Here is an 18,901-nt window from a genome sequence, read left to right as displayed (position 1 = left end):
CTCCTGGTAGGGGATTGTTAGTCAGGCTATGTAAAAATGCCTTTCATTACGGAAACAACCCAGAGACAAGACGAGTCTGTTACAGACTTGTAAATATAAACATCAACATGGAAAACCACTATAAGTTGGATATAAGGCAAGGTGATAGAAAAAAATAGGAGCAGGAGTAGGCCATTCGGCCCTTCGAGCCTGCATCGCCATTCAATATGATCATGGCTGATCCTCTATCTCAATATCATATTCCCACTCTCTCCCCATACCCCTTGATGCCTTTTGTGTTTAGAAATCTATCTACTTCTTAAATATATTCAGTGACTTGGCCTCCACAGCCTTCTGTGGTAGAGAATTCCATAGGTTCGCCACCCTCTGAGTGAAGAAATTTCTCTTCATCTCAGTCCTAAATGTCCTACCCCGTATCCTGAGACTGTGACCCCTCATTCTGGACCCCCCCAGCCAGGGGAAACATCCTCCCTGCATCCAGTTTGAAAAACTATTTTTTCTCCAGTTATATTCAATGTTTTACAGTTTGTCTAACCCTGTCAGAATATTATATGTTTCAATGAGCTCCCCTCTCATTCTTCTAAACTCTAGTGAATACAGGCCTAGTCGACCCAATCTCTCCTCATACGACAGTCCTGCCATCCCAGGAATCAGTCTGGTGGACCTTCGCTGCACACAGTACTTCAGGTGTGGTCTCACCAAGGCCCTGTATAACTGTAGTAAGATATCCTTGCTCCTGTATTCAAATCCTCTTGCAATGAAGGCCAACATACCATTTGCCTTCCTAACTGCTTGCTGCACCTGCATGTTTGCTTTCAATGACTGGTGTACAAGGACACCCAGGTCCCTTTGTACATCAGCATTTCCCAATCTATCACCATTTAAATAATACTCTACCTTTCTGTTTTTCCTACCGAAGTGGATAATTTCACATTTATCCACATTATGTTGCATCTGCCATGTATTTGCCCACTCACTCAACTTGTCTAAATCGCCTTGAAGCCTCTTTGCATCCTCCTCACAACTCACAATCCCACCTAGCTTCGTGTCGTCAGCAAACTTGGAAATATTACATTTTGTTCCCTCATCCAAATCATTGATATATATTGTGAATAGCTGGGGCCCAAGCACTGATCCCTGCAGTACCCCACTAGTCACCGCCTGCCATCCCAAAAAAGATCCATTTATTCCTACTCTGTTTCCTGTCTGTTAACCAATTTTCAATCCATGCCAGTATATTACCCCCAATCCTATGTGCTTTAATTTTGTACACTAACCTCTTATGTGGGACTTTATCAAAGGCCTTCTGAAAATCCAAATACACCACATCCACTGGTTCTCCTTTACCTATTCTACCAGTTACATCCTCAAAAAACTCCAGTAGGTTTGTCAAACATGATTTCCCTTTCATAAATTCATGTTGACTTTGTCTAAACCCGTTGATATTTTCTAAGTATTCTGTTATCACATCCTTTATAATAGACTCTAGCATTTTCCCTACTACTGATGTTAGGCTAACCGGTTTGTAGTTTCCTGTTTTCACTCTCCCTCCTTTTTTAAATAGTGGGGTTACATTTGTCACCTCCAGTCTGCAGGAACCGTTCCATAATCTATAGAATTTTGGAAGATGACAACCAATGCATCCACTATTTCCATGGCTACCTCTTTTAGTACTCTGGGATGCAGATTATCAGGCCCTGGGCATTTATCAGCTTTCAGTCCCATTACAGGAAACTTTGTGCTATCCGGCACTGACGGGACCGAGCTGTTGCCGTTCCCTCAAAACTGCCAGACACACCAGCGTTAATGTTGAAGCATACGGAGCTTTTCATCTCCGTATCTGACAACAAACACTGTTGCTTAGCAACAGCTTCTAAACAGTCGGCCCTTACCTTGGAAGCGTCTCTCTGAAGCTGTTGCTAAGCTACAGAGACTTTGCAGAGCCTGACTGTTGAAAAAAAAGCCACAAGAAGAAAAAAAACCTAACAAAACGGCTCCTGATTTTTGCCGGTGGCTCGAGCTTGCCGGGCATTTAGCCTCCGGATAACACAAAGTTTCCTGTAATTTCTCCAGTAATTTCCTTTAATTCCTCCTTCTCATTAGACCCTTGGTTCCCTAGCATTTCTGGGAAGTTATTTGTGTCCTCTTCCGTGAAGACAGAACCAAAGTATTTGTTTAATTGCTCTGCCATTTCCTTGTTCTCCATTATAAATTCTCCCATTTCTGACTGTAAGGGACCTACATTTGTCTTCACTAATCTTTTTCTTTTTACATACTTGTAGAAGCTTTTACAATCTGCTTTTATGTTCCTTACAATTTTACTCTCATACTCTATTTTTCCCCTCTTAATCAATCTCTTGGTCCTTTTTTGCTGAACTCTAAACCGCTCCCAATCCTCAGGCTTGCTACTTTTTCTGACAACTTTATATGACTCCTCTTTGGATCTAATACTATTCTTAATTTATTTTGTCAGCCATGGTTGGGTCACTTTTCCTTTTGTGTTTTTACGCCAGAAAGGAATGTATAACTGTTGCAATTCATGCATTCGTTCCTTAAATGTTAGCCATTGTCTATCCCCTGTCATGCCTTTTGATGAAACTCCCCAATCTAGTGATACTTCCATGGAGTCAAATATCTTGCTCTGGACAGACAGCAGTGGAGGAAATGAGTTGCCTCACACACCACTAGATACAGCAGACTCTAACTAACGAATTAACTTTTATAACCTTGGTACTTCCCAAAGTGTTTCACACCCAATGCAGAACTTTTGATGTGTATTCTGGTGCAGGGAAACATGGCAGCCAATTTGCACATAGCAAGGTCCCACAAACAATGGTGAGCTAAATTACCAGATAATCTATTTTAGTGATGTTGGTTGAAGGATAAATATTGACCAGGAGAACTACCCTGGTCTTCTTTGAGTAGTAAAAAAAGAAAGACTTACATTTATACAGCACCTTTCACGACCTCAGGCTGTCCCAAAGTGCTTTACAGCCAATGAAGCACTTTTAGTGTCATGGGCTCTTTTACATTCATGGGGCCTTAGTGTAATGTCTCATCTGAAAGACAGTGCAGCATTCCCTCAGTACTACAGTAAAGCCTCGATTATTTGCTCAAGTGTCTGGAGTGGAGCTTTAACGAACAAGCTTCTGACTCAGATGCAAGACTGAGCCACAGCTGACATTTGATGGTTATTTGAAACTTACATATTTAAATTGAGCAATCTGTAAAAATTCAAGGCGCATAAGTTAACAACACAAGTTGTGTATAATTTGTGGTATTTTTCTGACATCTCAACAACAATTTGAGTAAGTTCAACCTATTCAAGCTAACTGAAGACTAACGTGTCCACAGGGAAAAGAAACCTTCCATCTACAGTATTGTTTAACACTGGTCATCAGATTTACTTAAATGTAAGTTCTAATAAGTTTCATGGTGAACGACTTAAAGATTCTCTCTCATTGCAACTAGTTACTGAATTCTCTTGTGCAGGTGCCGGAGGAGATATCACATGAGGCATTTGGCGACATCACAGACCACAAGAAAGATTTAGAAAATTTGCCAAAGAAACAATTACCTGCAAACATGAGTCACAAAGTGGTAGGCTTAAATATTTCTTTTGCTGTCTAAGATTTTCAAAGCATTTGTTTAATGTGGAGACAAATGGAACAAAAAAAAAATGAAAATTATCTGCTGCATCGTTTACAGGGATTTACATTTTTTTTCACATTTCTTTCCAGGAAGAAAAGGAAAAGGATGTTGTAGAAGTGATTGTGAACACAGAGGCTGAAATAGGTGCAAGTGGTTTCAGTGTTAAAAGTGGAGAAAAGAAGGGCATATTTATTAAACATGTTCTGAAAGAGTCTCCTGCTGAAAAACGTCTAAGCATGAGAGAAGGTAAAACATGAAATATATCATAATCATAATCATAATCAACTTTATTGTCATTGTTAGTGCACAAGTGCAGTACAACGAAATGTAGGCTTGCGGCTCCCGAGAGTGTACATTTAGATTAAGACATTTAAACATTCAACATGCATTTGGCTTGTAATACATTAACATAAACATAACCATAACCATAATAAAGTGCATTGGCAGATGTGCAGGCTTTAGAGTTTATTTGTGGAGTTCAGTAGGATGACAGCCCTGGGAAAGAAGCTGTTCCTAAATCTGGTCGTACGGGTGCGAATGCATCTGTAGTGTCTCCCAGATGGCAGGAGGGCGAACAGACTGTGGCTGGGGTGGGTAGGGTCTTTGATGATGGTCCGTGACCTCCGTAAACAGCGTTTCTGGTATATGTGCTCTATGGTCGGTAGCCGGGTGCCGGTAATACGTTGGGCAGTTTTGACTACCCGCTGCAGGGCTTTCCGGTCATAGTAGCTACAGCTGCCATACCATACTGTGATACAATTCGTCAGGATGCTCTCTATTGTGCAGCGGTAAAAGTTAGAGAGGATCAGGGGTGACAGGTTACATCCCTTCATATATATGAAATATATATCCAGATGTTCACTGAATATTGTATAAAAGTTTAAAACCAGAAGAATTAAGGTGCTCATCTAATAGCTACACAGTGGTAGTCAGGCCTACAGACCAAGAAAAAGAAAAAAAGAAAGACCTGCATTTATATAACGCCTTTCACGATCACCAGACACCCCAAAGCGCTTTACAGCCAATGAAGTAATGTTGAAGTATAGTCACTGTTGTAATGTAGGAAACATGGCAGCCAATTTGCGCACAGCAAGCTCCCATAAACAGTAATGTGATAATGACCAGGTAATCTGTTTTTGTTATGTTGATTGAGGGATAAATATTGGCCAGGACACCGGGGATAACTCCCCAGCTCTTTGTCGAAATAGTGCCATGGGATCTTTTATGTCCACTTAGAGGGCAGACAGGGCCTTGGTTTAACGTCTCAGCCAAAAGTCGGCACCTCCAACAGTGCAGCACTCCCTCAGCACTGCACTGGAGTGTCAGCCTAGATTTTTGTGCTCAAGTCTCTGGAGTGGGACTTGAACCCACAAACTTCTGACTCAGAAGCGAGAGTGCTACCCCCTGAGTCACAGCTGACACAGGAAGATACCATGTTTGATACTTAGTCTGTGCTGAGTTAGCTGATTTCAGCTGGAGTACTAAAAATTGACCTCAGTTTCCCTGGGCTAGAGAGGAGAAAAATCAGGCCGCGTTCCTTTTGCTTATCATAGGGGTACGGTAGCATAGTGGTTATGTTACTGGACTAGAATTTGAAAGCATGCTATATAACTGTGTTAAATCCAGTTAATAGATTACTGTAAGTCGAGTAATTGTTACCCCTCCAGATGCAGCTCTGCAGGCCCAAAATATAGAAAAAGGGGCCTGCTTATGCATTGTAGGAGACCAAGGTCTATTTACAGCTGGTGGAACATTGGAAGAGAAGCAATTGCTAAAAATCGTCAAACTGTAACAGATCCCTTAATATTAATTTGTATGCAGATACGGTTCATAGCCACTAAATCACAGAGAAACAATATTCTAACACAAGTATTATAGAAAGAAGGACTGAAGTAAAGTCCAAACTAACCCCAACAGGAATTTGATTAGATTGCTTCATTCTGGTTCTTTAAAATAATGTCTTGTTCCATAGCGAGATCTAAACATCTTGCATTTATGCAATTTTTTGTAAAAGAATAAACCAGTTCATTACATCAAAGAAAACCGCTCTTTATATCAATTAAACCATCTTCAATTTAAATCAACAAATCTACTCAACGGAAATCAAAGATCCCTTTGAACTTTTAGGCCAAGGAAACAAACAATACCGACTCTGTCACAGCAATATTACATTAGGTTAAGTTGCTTGACTAACAATGGGTTTCTACTCATGCTCCAAATATACCGAAGGCCCACCACCACCTTCTCAGGGCAGCTGGGAATGGGCAATAAATGCAACAACAAAAAACACAAGCATGACAGCCAGTTTGTGTACAGCATATCTTGATGAATGACCAGTGGATTTGTTATTGGTAGTGGTTGAAGGAGCATTAGTGGGAAGGCACTGAGAGGATTCCTTTCTCTTCTTTGAACAGTGCCACAGGATCTTCTACATCCACCTGAATAGGCAGGCAGGGCCTTGGCTTAAGGTCTCATCCAAAAAATGGCACCTCTGACAATGCAGTACTCCCTCAGTACTGCACTGAAGTGTCAGCCTAAATTATGTACTCAAGTCCTGGAATGGGGCTTGAACCCACTATCTTCTGAGTCAGAGGCAAGAGTGCTACTAACTGAGCCAAGCTAACACATAGGCACCATTATTATATATTTCTACTACTTGTAAAAACAAAATCATATTTTAACACCTTCAGAGGTTACAACATAATTCCCATTCATATTTTCCACTGAAAGTATGTTTTTTTTCAATTTTACTTGTGTCAAATGCTGTAACGTTTATTGTACTAGATAATACCTTAATTAAGGAAGCTTGCCAAAGATACTGAAAGCTTTTAATTCATTTCAGGATCTGATCACTATATAACAAAATTTATGATTTTGTTTTCCATCAGGTGATCAACTTATCAGTGCTACAATTTATTTTGATAATGTCAGATATGAAGACGCACTCAAGATTTTGCAGTACTCAGAACCATACAAAATGCAATACTGCCTAAAACGAACAATACCCAGTGATATAGGATCTGAGGCAGTTGAAGTAAAAGGAATCAAGCCTATTGTGGTAGGTTTACTTTCTGTAAGAAATCAAATATTCACTACCTGTACTGCTAGTGTTATTTTCTTAGGAACTTACTTCAAACAATATCGTTAAGTATATTCTGTTGGCAATTTTTAATATAGGTATTACTGGGTAGGTTAGACAATGAGAGGAGAGGAATGTGAAGTAGTAATGTAAACAGCACATTCACTGTGTGAAAAAGATTACCATTTAATTTCCACTCTCACTCTTTCACCATGGTTCATTATTTATCCTGAATGTAATCGATTAGAGGATGGGTGGACTTTTTAGGTTCAGGCTTCCAGAAGATGACGAGAGATGAAACCTCTTCAGCAGAACAGATCTCTGTAGTAGTAACTGCTTATTACCTTCAGACAAAACCTGACATTTAGCACCATCTTTTGGTTTCGGAGCATAGGAACAGTAGTAGGCCATTCAGTCTATCTAGCCTGCTTCACAATTATTTTTTAATAATGGCAGCTATATCTATTTAATCCTAATTCCACAGCCATTCTCCATATCCTACAATGGGGAGACTCTGCAATGACATGTTACTGAATGGACAAAGGTAGTGCATATGATTAAGTCTGCTAATTGCCCAAAGAGCACATTATGCTATAATATCATAGGCCAGCTCCAGGGAGCAGAGGACAAGTGCATGTGACGTGCATTATTAGGCATGTCAAATTTATTTAAGGCACCTAGCGGGAGAAATTTGTTTTGGCCAGCAAAGTTGCCAGTGTGGGGCTAATGTTGAAAAGGGAATTGGGGTTGTGGTCACTGGGACCGCAGGCGGATGATTCCATCCCAGATATCCCGACCACCAAGGGACTGTCTGGGATGCATCCTTCTGTCTGATTCCCCCTTGTCTGCTTCTTCCTCTTCTGTGCCTTCCTCTTTCCTCTGCAAGCAGATGCTGTAAATGTGAAATGACAGTACAAAATGCTGGAAATACTCAGCTGGTCAGGCAGCATCTCGACCTGAGATGTTAACTCTGTTTTTCTCTCCACAGATGTTGCGTGACCTGCTGAATATTTGCAGCATGTTTTGTCTTCTCAAAGGCCTTCATTTACCATCTAAGCCCTTGCAAGCGTCCAACCGCAATCCCTACACACTTAAAAACTTTTCACATCTATTGCAGCAAGCCACTACTTCAATAAAATTAAAAAAATCTAGTCCAAAACCTTAAATCCACTTACCTGAATGATGTGTATGTCCCTTTAAGAGGTGCAGACATTGCCACTGTCAGCCTGCTTGCATGCCAAGTTAACTTGGCATGCTTAGGACCCAGCGCTGAATTCAGCGCTCGGGTCAAAGTTTGTGCTTGTGATGTAAAGTTGGTGTTGCACGCCAATTTACGTCACAACGCCGCCATTTTGTCCAGCATGGCGCTGCCAGTTACCGGCAGCGCAAAGGTAAGTACGAAAACGGCGGCCGCCGTGGGAACTACCAGCAGCTGGAGAAAGAGTGGCGGCTGTCATTTTAGCACTTCGGAGTGGCACTAAGGCCACGAATTTCTAGCCCCTAATCTCCCCTTCAACTCCAAAAAAACCACTGGCTCTCACCACCTATGTAAAATGGGCAATTTCTGGCAGGCCAATTTGGCCATTTTGGGGCTTCTATTCTTAAAGAGAAGTGTTCATTTTTGCTGAAGTAAATTTAGTTTGAATGCTTGCAGTATTTACTTTGTGTACTTTCTGGCAACTTTTTTCCTATTTTTTTGCCTTACCGCATTGTCTTTTTCCATTTGCTATTGGGACTTTATGGGGGAGAAAGTCAATGGCCTAGAAATTCCCTGTTGTAGCGCCGGCTGTTAGGGCTGGTTTTGTTGAAAAAATGGTGGCCAGCTTGCTTCCGCCCGCTATTTTGGTGAGGGCCATAGCGCTGCTGTTGACAGCGCTGGCCTCTCAAATTTAAATAAGCTGATCGTGACTTCAATCAGCTGCAACGCCTCATTTGATGCCACAACTACTATTTTGGACGTTATCACACTCTGTAACGCCCTGTCCTAAATACGCACAGAAAACACGAATGAAGCAGCCCTGCAGAGATTCTGTCAGTGCCTCTTAAAGGGACACACACATCTTTCAGGTAAGTTTAGATTTCAGCTTTTGGACTGTGATTTTTATATTTTATTGAAGTAGTGGCTTGGTGCAATACATTTAAAAGTTGTTATAAAGTATGCAGGGAATGCTGCTGGATGTTTGCAAGGCTTTGGATGGTAAAGGAAGGCCTCCGAGAAGACAGAAAATGCTAGAAAACTCAGCAGGTCAGGCAGCATCCATGGAGTGAAAAACAGAGTGAATGTTTCAGGTCAAGATGCTGCCTGACCTGCTGAGTATTTCCAGCATTTTCTGCTTTTCTTTCAGATTTCCAGCATCCACAGAATTTTTCCTCTGAGAAGACCACTTGCTCACAGTCCTGGGGGGCACATGGAGATGAAGCAGAGGCAGCAAAGGGGACAAGCTGCTCGCAGAGGGAAGAGGAAGATGCAGAAGAGGAAGAAGCAGAAGAGGAGGAAGAAGCAGAAGAGGAGGAAGTGGAAGGAAGGATGCAACCTAGACAGCCCCTTTCTGGCCGGGATATCCGAAATGGAATCATCGACCTGTGCTACCAGTGACAGAAACCCTAATTCCCTTTTCAACATTAGTCCCATAACTTACCTTCCCTCTGTTATTGACCACCACAGCATCCTCTGGGCCACAATGCAGAAATAAAAGCCACCACAAAGTAAACTTTCCAATCCAACTTTATCCATATATGCATCCAATATGACATCAAGAAATCAACTAATCACCCTTGTGCATTCCCTTAGTGGATGCCTTGTGTGTGTCTTTGCCTATCCTACTAATATCACACAGTGCTACCCCAGTAGCTGCAGCATGGCTGGTGGAAGGCTGCTGACTTTCAGTGAGGGACACTGCAGATGGCTTTGCTGGACGACCTCGAGGAGTTGGTGGTTGGGTGTGTGAAATCGAGTGACGGTGTTTCTTCTTCTTCTTCACTCTCCTCTCCCTCTTCTTGGTCAACCATTGGCTGGTCAGGCTGAATTTCTTGGGTGTCTGAAATGAGGAAGGCACAAGGGTAGGGCTGTGGTGAGAGGAGGGCGGGAAAAGCAAGAGCTGCATGCTTATACCATGCGCAGCTTGTACATCAGAATAGATTGTGGGATGAGGGGAAAGTGGGATGTAAGAAGGAGGATAACGTATGAGGATACCAGCATCTTGTATTCTTTCAGCCCTGCTGCTAGCCAAGTGCACAGCCATGCCCCTGCCAAGAATGGCCAGCACCGTATCCTCCAAGGGGATGAGGTGAAGCTAGGAACGTGAGGTGTGCTTTCTGTGCATTCGTTGTCATTTTCCAAAATTCCATAGATTCTGGAATGGTTCCCACAGATTGGAAGGTAGCAAATGTAACCCCACTATTTAAGAAAGGAGGGAGAGAGAAAACGGGGAACTACAGACCAGTTAGCCTGACATCAATAGTAGGGAAAATGCTAGAATCTATTATTAAGGACGTGGTAACAGGGCACTTAGAAAATAATAATAGCATTGGGCAGAGTTAACACGGATTTATGAAAGGGAAATCGTATTTGACAAATCTGTTGGAGTTTTTTGAGGTTGTAACTAGCAGAATAGATAAGGAGGAGCCAGTGGATGTGATGTATTTGGATTTTCAGAAGGCATTCGATAAGATGCCACACAGAGGTTATTAAACAAAATTAGGGCTCATGGGATTGGGGGTAATATACTAGCATGGATTGAGGATTGGTTAATGGACAGGAAACAGAGAGTAGGAATAAATGGGTCATTTTCGGGTTGGCAGGCTGTAACTAGTGGGGTACCGCAAGGATCAGTGCTTGGGCCTCTGCTATTCACAATCTACATCAATGATTTGGATGAGGGGACCAAAAGTAATATATCCATGTTTGCTGTCAATACAAAGCTGGTGGGAATGTAAGTTGTGAGGGGGATGCAAGGAGGCTTCAAGGGGATATAGACAGGCTAAGTGAGTGGGCAAGAACATGGCAAATGGAATATAATGTGGAGAAATGTGAAGTTGTCCACTTTGGTAGAAAAAATAGAAAAGCAGAGTATTTTTTAAATGGTGAGAGATTGGAAAATGTTGGTGTTCAGAGGGACCTGGGTGTCCTTGTACACGAATCACTGAAAGTTAACATGCAGGTACAGCAAGCAATTAGGAATGTAAATGGTATGTTGGCCTTTATAACAAGAGGATTTGAGTATAAGAGTAAAGACTTCTTACTGCAATTATATAGGGCCTTGGTGAGACCACACCTGGAGTATTGTGTACAGTTTTGGTCTCCTTACCTAAGGAAGGAGGAAGTGCAACAAAGGTTCACCAGACTGTTTCCTGGGATGGGGGGATTGCCGTATGAGGACAGATTGAGTAGACTAGGCCTATATTCTCTGGAGTTTAAAAGAATGAGAGGTGATCTCATTGAAACATACAAAATTCTTACAGGGCTTGACAGGGTAGATGCAGGGAGGATGTTTCCCCTGCCTGGGGAGTCTAAATCCAGGGGTCACAGTCTCAGAATAAGAGGTCAGCCATTTAGGACTGAGATGAGGAGAAATTTCTTCACTCAGAGGGTGGTGAATCTTTGGAACTTTCTAGCCCAGAGAGCTGTGGAGGCTCAGTCGTTGAGTATATTCCAGACAGATATCGATAGATTTTTGAATATTAAGGGAATCAAGGGTTATGGTGATATTGCAGGAAAGTGGAGATGAGGTAGAAGATCAGCCATGATCTTATTGAATGGTGGAGCAGGCTACTCCTGCTCCTATTTCTTATGTTCTTATGTTTCGTAGAGATTGTTGGTAGGTGAGTGATGGGGGGGAGGGATCGTGCATTGAGCAGTGTGTGAGGCTAGTGTAGTTGGTAGGAGATGGCTTTTGAAGATGCATTCACTGACCTTGACCATTGGTCTGAGGTCATGAAACTTCTTTGAGCACTGGAGCCAGGTCATGACAGGGGGCGGGAGGTGGTGGGGGGGACACATTGTTGGCAGTGACGGCCTCGGCGATCTGCTCCCACATCCTTCTTTCTGGAGGGTCTCCTGGCTACTCCTGTGACTAGAGGACCTCTCTTCCAGTGTTGACCACTGCCCCCCCCCCCCCACAAAGCTGGAGTGCTGCGTGCGAGACCCTGGGTGCCCTTTCCCTGGCTTGTTGAGCCATTTGTGTTAGTGCTGAAGCATTTTTACCATTTTTTACATGCAGAGCTGAAGACTGCCATTTTGGAATTACTTTTAATGGTTTTTTTTCAGAAGGCAGTTGACCTCTAGGGGCTAAAGACTGCCTATTTTTAAATGATATTTATTTTTTTCCTTTTAGAAGGCAGTTCCCCTTTAAGGGCCCGAGACTGCTTTCTAAAATGACAGGCTAGCTTTAAAACAATGCTGCCTCGCTCCAGGAATACTATGGCGATGCTACATTGGGCTTCCTGCTGAGCGTACCGCCTGAAACAGCGTGTTGCATGGTAGCTTCTGCGCTCTGATCATTTAAATCAGCTGGCAGCACCAAAATAACGGTGCTGTCTGTGCTCTTTTTACGGGCGTGAGTTAACCTCGCCCCGGGGTGGCATCGCCTGTTTCCCCTTGTTATTGGATTTCTAGGCCTATACCTTTGTGGGCTTTAAGACGAGTGGAATGATGCCAAATTTAGCAGTGCCATGGCCCATGCCTGATCTGCGCGTGAGTTCGGGTGACTGCTAAATTCGCAGGGCCTTTTTTTGGCAGTTATTTTAACGCTTGTTTAAGAATCCCATGGAGAAATTCGTTAGGTTTTCAGGAGTCTGCTGCAGCTTAAAAATGGTTGCCAACAAACAGGTGATTCTTTTAATAAAACTCCTTAATGTGGAACCAGGGCAGGATAATTGCTCCTCCTGGCTCTACAGCACTACTGCAGGTCCTTGCCACCCGCAATCCCTCCCTCCTGTTCTCCTAACAGGGTGGTTTAAGAAGACAATTTGTAGCGGAGAAGAGAAGTTGGGGGTTATCTTTGCATTCGAGGCTGATCCTGGAAGAGTGAGCAGTTTTGGCAGAGGAGAGCCGGATCTGATAATGCTTTATGTGATCCAACCAGATCTGGCGATGAATGGCTAAACCAGTTGTCCACCATAAACATTCAAGTCTGCATCCCTTGGACTTAAGGGAGTGGAGATGAGGGCCATACCAGGGGAACGACCAGGGTGAGAGAGAGTAATGGTTTTAATGGGGACAAAGGTGGAGGTGACGGCGTGATTGAGCAGATCAGTAGCTGCAGAAATGTCGTGATGAACAAAACGCCAAAGGCTAGGCAGTTGGGAATTTGAAAGTGAAGTTGAGGGAGAATTTTTGCACAGTGCATAGGCTGTATTACTTATGCTGTATACACTTCTAATAGAAGGTTTCATTTTTCATCCTGTACCGGGGTTATAACAAATGTAAGAAGTCACACAACACCAGGTTATAGTCCAACAGCTTTATTTGAAATCACAAGCTTTCGGAGCGCTGCTCCTTCTTCAGGTGAAGTGGAGAAATGCATAAAGACACAGCTTATATAGTCAGAGAATCATGTCAGATGTTTACAGGTAACCTTTCCAACTGCCATTTATCACACCTCGGCAGAGAGATAATCACAGCAGTCAAAGGTGTGAATGGTGTCCAAACAGGTCAGTCAGGGAAACATTACATCAAAGAACAATGAGGTGGGGTCACAAGGGGTCAAATATTGCAGATGCTGGGGCCTGTATGAAAAACAAAAAAACAGACAAAAAACATTTTTTTTGGCTGGAAATCACAGCAGGTCCGGCCGCATCTGTGTAGAGAGAACAAGCCAATGTCGACTCGAGTCTGGATGACCCTGCATCAGGTGGGGTTACATGTAGCGTGACATGAACCCAAGATCTCGGTTGAGGCCGTCCTCATGGGTGCGGAACTTGGCTATCAGTTTCTGCTCGATGATTTTGCGTTGTCGTGTGTCTCGAAGGCCACCTTGGAGAATGCTTACCCGAAGATCGGAGGCTGAATGTCCTTGACTGCTGAAGTGTTCCCCGACTGGGAGGGAACACTCCTGCCTGGTGATTGTTGCGCGGTGTCCGTTCATCCGTTGTCGCAGTGTCTGCATGGTCTCGCCGATGTACCATGCTCCGGGGCATCCTTTCCTGCAACGTATGAGGTAGACAACGTTGGCCGAGTCACATGAGTATGTACCATGTACCTGGTGGGTGGTATCCTCACGTGTGATGATGGTATCTGTGTTGATGATCTGGCATGTCTTGCAGAGGTTGCTGTGGCAGGGTTGTGTGGTGTCGTGGTCGCTGTTCTCCTGAAAACTGGGTAATTTGCTGCGAACGATGGTCTGTTTGAGGTTAGGCGGCTGTTTGAAAGCGAGTAGTGGAGGCGTGGGGATGGCCTTAGCGAGGTGTTCGTCGTCATCGATGACATGTTGAAGGCTGCGAAGAACATGGCGTAGTTTCTCCGCTCCGGGGAAGTACTGGACGACGAAGGGTACTCTGTTGGTTGTGTCCCGTGTTTGTCTTCTGAGGAGGTCTATGCGATTTTTCGCTGTGGCCCGTCGGAACTGTCGATCGACGAGTCGAGCGTCATATCCCGTTCTTACAAGGGCGTCTTTCAGTGTCTGTAGGTGTCCATCGCGTTCCTCCTCGTCTGAGCAGATCCTGTGTATTCGCAGGGCTTGTCCATAGGGGATGGCTTCTTTAACGTGGTTAGGGTGGAAGCTGGAGAAGTGAAGAATCGTGAGGTTGTCCGTGGGCTTGCGGTAGAGTGAAGTGCTGAGGTGTCCGTCTTTGATGGAGATTCGTGTGTCCAGGAATGAGACTGATTCTGAGGAGTAGTCCATGGTGAGTTTGATGGTGGGATGGAACTTGTTGATGTTATCGTGTAGTCTTTTCAGTGATTCTTCGCCGTGGGTCCATAGGAAGAAAATGTCGTCGATGTATCTGGTCTATAGCGTTGGTTGGAGATCCTGTGCAGCGAAGAAGTCTTGCTCGAACTTGTGCATGAAGATGTTTGCGTATTGGGGTGCGAGTTTGGTCCCCATGGCTGTTCCGTGTGTTTGGGTAAAGAACTGGTTGTCGAAGGTGAAGACATTGTGGTCAAGGATGAAGCGGATGAGTTGGAGGATGGCGTCTGGCGATTGGCTGTTGTTGGTGTTGAGTACTGAGGCTGTCGCAGCGATGCCGTCATCGTGGGGGATACTGGTGTAGAGTGCCGAGACATCCATCGTGGCGAGGAGTGTTCCTGGTTCAACTGATCCGTGGGTGCTGAGCTTCTGTAAGAAGTCTGTAGTGTCGCGACAGAAGCTGGGGGTTCCCTGTACGATGGGTTTCAGGATGCCCTCGACATATCCAGAGAGGTTCTCACACAGGGTTCCGTTGCCTGATGCGATAGGACGTCCAGGTGTGTTGGCTTTGTGTATCTTTGGGAGGCAGTAGAAGTCTCCCACGCGGGGAGTACGTGGGATGAGAGCATGTAGGATGCTTTGAAGGTCTGGATCGAAGGTTTTGATCAGTCTGTTGAGTTGGCGGGTGTGTTCTTTGGTCGGATCTGCGGGTAACTGTCTGTAGTGTTCCTGGTTGTCCAGTTGTCGGTATACTTCTTTGCAATAGTCCGTTCTGTTCTGTATGACGATGGCACCTCCTTTGTCTGCTGGTTTGATGATGATGTTGCGGTTGGTCTTGAGAGCGTGGATGGCCCATCGGTCTTGCGGCAGACACAGAGGAATTCATCAGGAGAATGAGGCTCCGGGAATTCTTCCACAAATCCCAAGATGTCAGCAGCGAACCCAATGAGACAATCAATGATCCGGAACAGCAGACAGAGGGATCCGCAGTGCAGCAACCGAAGAAGGAAGAGTCAAATTGGACCCCTCCGGAGGGTCGCTGCCCTAAGCTTGACATGTATGCTCAAGCTGTCAGGAGATGCATCAATGCCAGATTCATCAGCTGCACTCACAAGACAGTCCAGAATGTCACCCGAGCACAACGCAACGCCATCCACGCTCTCAAGACCAACCGCAACATCGTCATCAAACCAGCAGACAAAGGAGGTGCCATCGTCATACAGAACAGAACGGACTATTGCAAAGAAGTATACCGACAACTGGACAACCAGGAACACTACAGACAGTTACCCGCAGATCCGACCAAAGAACACACCCGCCAACTCAACAGACTGATCAAAACCTTCGATCCAGACCTTCAGAGCATCCTACATGCTCTCATTCCACGTACTCCCCGCGTGGGAGACTTCTACTACCTCCCAAAGATACACAAAGCCAACACACCTGGACATCCTATCGCATCAGGCAACGGAACCCTGTGTGAGAACCTCTCTGGATATGTCGAGGGCATCCTGAAACCCATCGTACAGGGAACCCCCAGCTTCTGTCGCGACACTACAGACTTCTTACAGAAGCTCAGCACCCATGGACCAGTTGAACCAGGAACACTCCTCGCCACGATGGACGTCTCGGCACTCTACACCAGTATCCCCCACGATGACGGCATCGCTGCGACAGCCTCAGTACTCAACACCAACAACAGCCAATCTCCAGACGCCATCCTCCAACTCATCCGCTTCATCCTTGACCACAATGTCTTCACCTTCGACAACCAGTTCTTTACCCAAACACACGGAACAGCCATGGGGACCAAATTCGCACCCCAATACGCAAACATCTTCATGCACAAGTTCGAGCAAGACTTCTTCGCTGCACAGGATCTCCAACTAACGCTATAGACCAGATACATCGACGACATTTTCTTCCTATGGACCCACGGCGAAGAATCACTGAAAAGACTACACGATAACATCAACAAGTTCCATCCCACCATCAAACTCACCATGGACTACTCCTCAGAATCAGTCTCATTCCTGGACACACGAAGCTCCATCAAAGACGGACACCTCAGCACTTCACTTTACCGCAAGCCCACGGACAACCTCACGATGCTTCACTTCTCCAGCTTCCACCCTAACCACGTTAAAGAAGCCATCCCCTATGGACAAGCCCTGCGAATACACAGGATCTGCTCAGACGAGGAGGAACGCGATGGACACCTACAGACACTGAAAGACGCCCTTGTAAGAACGGGATATGACGCTCGACTCGTCGATCGACAGTTCCGACGGGCCACAGCGAAAAATCGCATAGACCTCCTCAGAAGACAAACACGGGACACAACCAACAGAGTACCCTTCGTCGTCCAGTACTTCCCCGGAGCGGAGAAACTACGCCATGTTCTTCGCAGCCTTCAACATGTCATCGATGACGACGAACACCTCGCTAAGGCCATCCCCACGCCTCCACTACTCGCTTTCAAACAGCCGCCTAACCTCAAACAGACCATCGTTCGCAGCAAATTACCCAGTTTTCAGGAGAACAGCGACCACGACACCACACAACCCTGCCACAGCAACCTCTGCAAGACATGCCAGATCATCAACACAGATACCATCATCACACGTGAGGACACCACCCACCAGGTACATGGTGCATACTCATGTGACTCGGCCAACGTTGTCTACCTCATACGTTGCAGGAAAGGATGCCCCGGAGCATGGTACATCGGCGAGACCATGCAGACACTGCGACAACTGATGAACGGACACCGCGCAACAATCACCAGGCAGGAGTGTTCCCTCCCAGTTGGGGAACACTTCAGCAGTCAAGGACATTCAGCCTCCGATCTTCGGGTAAGCATTCTCCAAGGTGGCCTTCGAGACACACGACAACGCAAAATCATCGAGCAGAAACTGATAGCCAAGTTCCGTACCCATGAGGACAGCCTCAACCGAGATCTTGGGTTCATGTCACGCTACATGTAACCCCACCTGATGCAGGGTCATCCAGACTCGAGTCGACATTGGCTTGTTCTCTCTACACAGATGCGGCCGGACCTGCTGTGATTTCCAGCCAAAAAAAATGTTTTTTGTCTTTTTTTGTTTTTCATACAGACCCCAGCATCTGCAATATTTGACCTCTTGTGACCCCACCTCATTGTTCTTTGATGTAATGTTTCCCTGACTGACCTGTTTGGACACCATTCACACCTTTGACTGCTGTGATTATCTCTCTGCCGAGGTGTGATAAATGGCAGTTGGAAAGGTTACCTGTAAACATCTGACATGATTCTCTGACTATATAAGCTGTGTCTTTATGCATTTCTCCACTTCACCTGAAGAAGGAGCAGCGCTCCGAAAGCTTGTGATTTCAAATAAAGCTGTTGGACTATAACCTGGTGTTGTGTGACTTCTTACATTTGTCCACCCCAGTCCAACTCCGGCATCTCCACACCGGGGATTATAACAGGTATTTTATGCATAAGGTGAAATTGCAGTTCATGGGAAATTGACATTTGCAGTGAGCACAAGAAAAAGGTATTAGAAATTAGCTTGAGTAGACTAGGCCTATATTCTCTGGAGTTTAGAAGAATGAGAGGCGATCTCATTGAAACATACAAAATTCTTACAGGGCTTGACAGGGTCGATGCAGGGAGGATGTTTCCCCTGGCTGGGGAGTTTAGAACCAGGGGTCACAGTCTCAGAATAAGGGGTCGGCCATTTAGGACTGAGATGAGGAGAAATTCCTTCACTCAGAGGGTGGTGAATCTTTGGAATTCTCTACCCCAGAGGGCTGTGGAGGCTCAGTCGTTGAGTACATTCAAGACAGAGATCGATAGATTTTTGAATATTAAGGGAATCAAGGGATATGGGGATAGTGCAGGAAAGTGGAGATGAAGTAGAAGATCAGCCATGATCTAATTGAATGGCGGAGCAGGCTCGTAGGGCCAAATGGCCTACTCCTGCTCCTATTTCTTATGTTCTTATGTAACAGTGCAAATCAATTCATTAAAAATAGCACACATGGGTATTTCTAGAGCCACATATGCATTAGAAAATAATAACGTACACATACAAAGTGCTTGCTATTTAAATGTTGACGTCAAAATTTAGCCCACTTGCAAAGCAACTTAAAAGTGGCAAAGCTACAAATGTGTTGTAGAGGTCAGCCTTTCAAGTGAGCTAAGTTCTGCATTCAACACATACACTGTGGTTACTTTTGTCTGCCTGTCTATCTATCTATCTGTGTCTGTCTGTCTGTCTGCTATCTATCTATCTATCTACCTACCTATCTATCTATCTATCTGTCTGTTATCTATCTATCT

General features: G+C 44.7%; 1 protein-coding gene across 1 annotated transcript in view; it reads left to right on the top strand.

Moving 5' to 3' along the window:
* Positions 1–18,901, top strand: part of LOC147109306 (uncharacterized) — a 159,730-nt gene that overhangs the window by 114,772 nt on the left and 26,057 nt on the right. Inside the window, exons 4-6 of the mRNA XM_086003122.1 lie at positions 3,493–3,600; positions 3,741–3,897; positions 6,540–6,709. Of these exons, the coding sequence (XP_085859248.1) occupies positions 3,493–3,600; positions 3,741–3,897; positions 6,540–6,709 (435 nt within the window). The remainder of the gene's footprint in view (positions 1–3,492; positions 3,601–3,740; positions 3,898–6,539; positions 6,710–18,901) is intronic.

Source organism: Somniosus microcephalus, chromosome 12 (genome assembly GCF_052327205.1).
Source record: "Somniosus microcephalus isolate GS21.2 chromosome 12, FLI_Smic_1.0, whole genome shotgun sequence".
NCBI lineage: Eukaryota > Metazoa > Chordata > Chondrichthyes > Squaliformes > Somniosidae > Somniosus > Somniosus microcephalus.
Note: the sequence above shows the minus strand (reverse complement) of the source record. Positions and strands in the feature narration are given on the sequence as shown.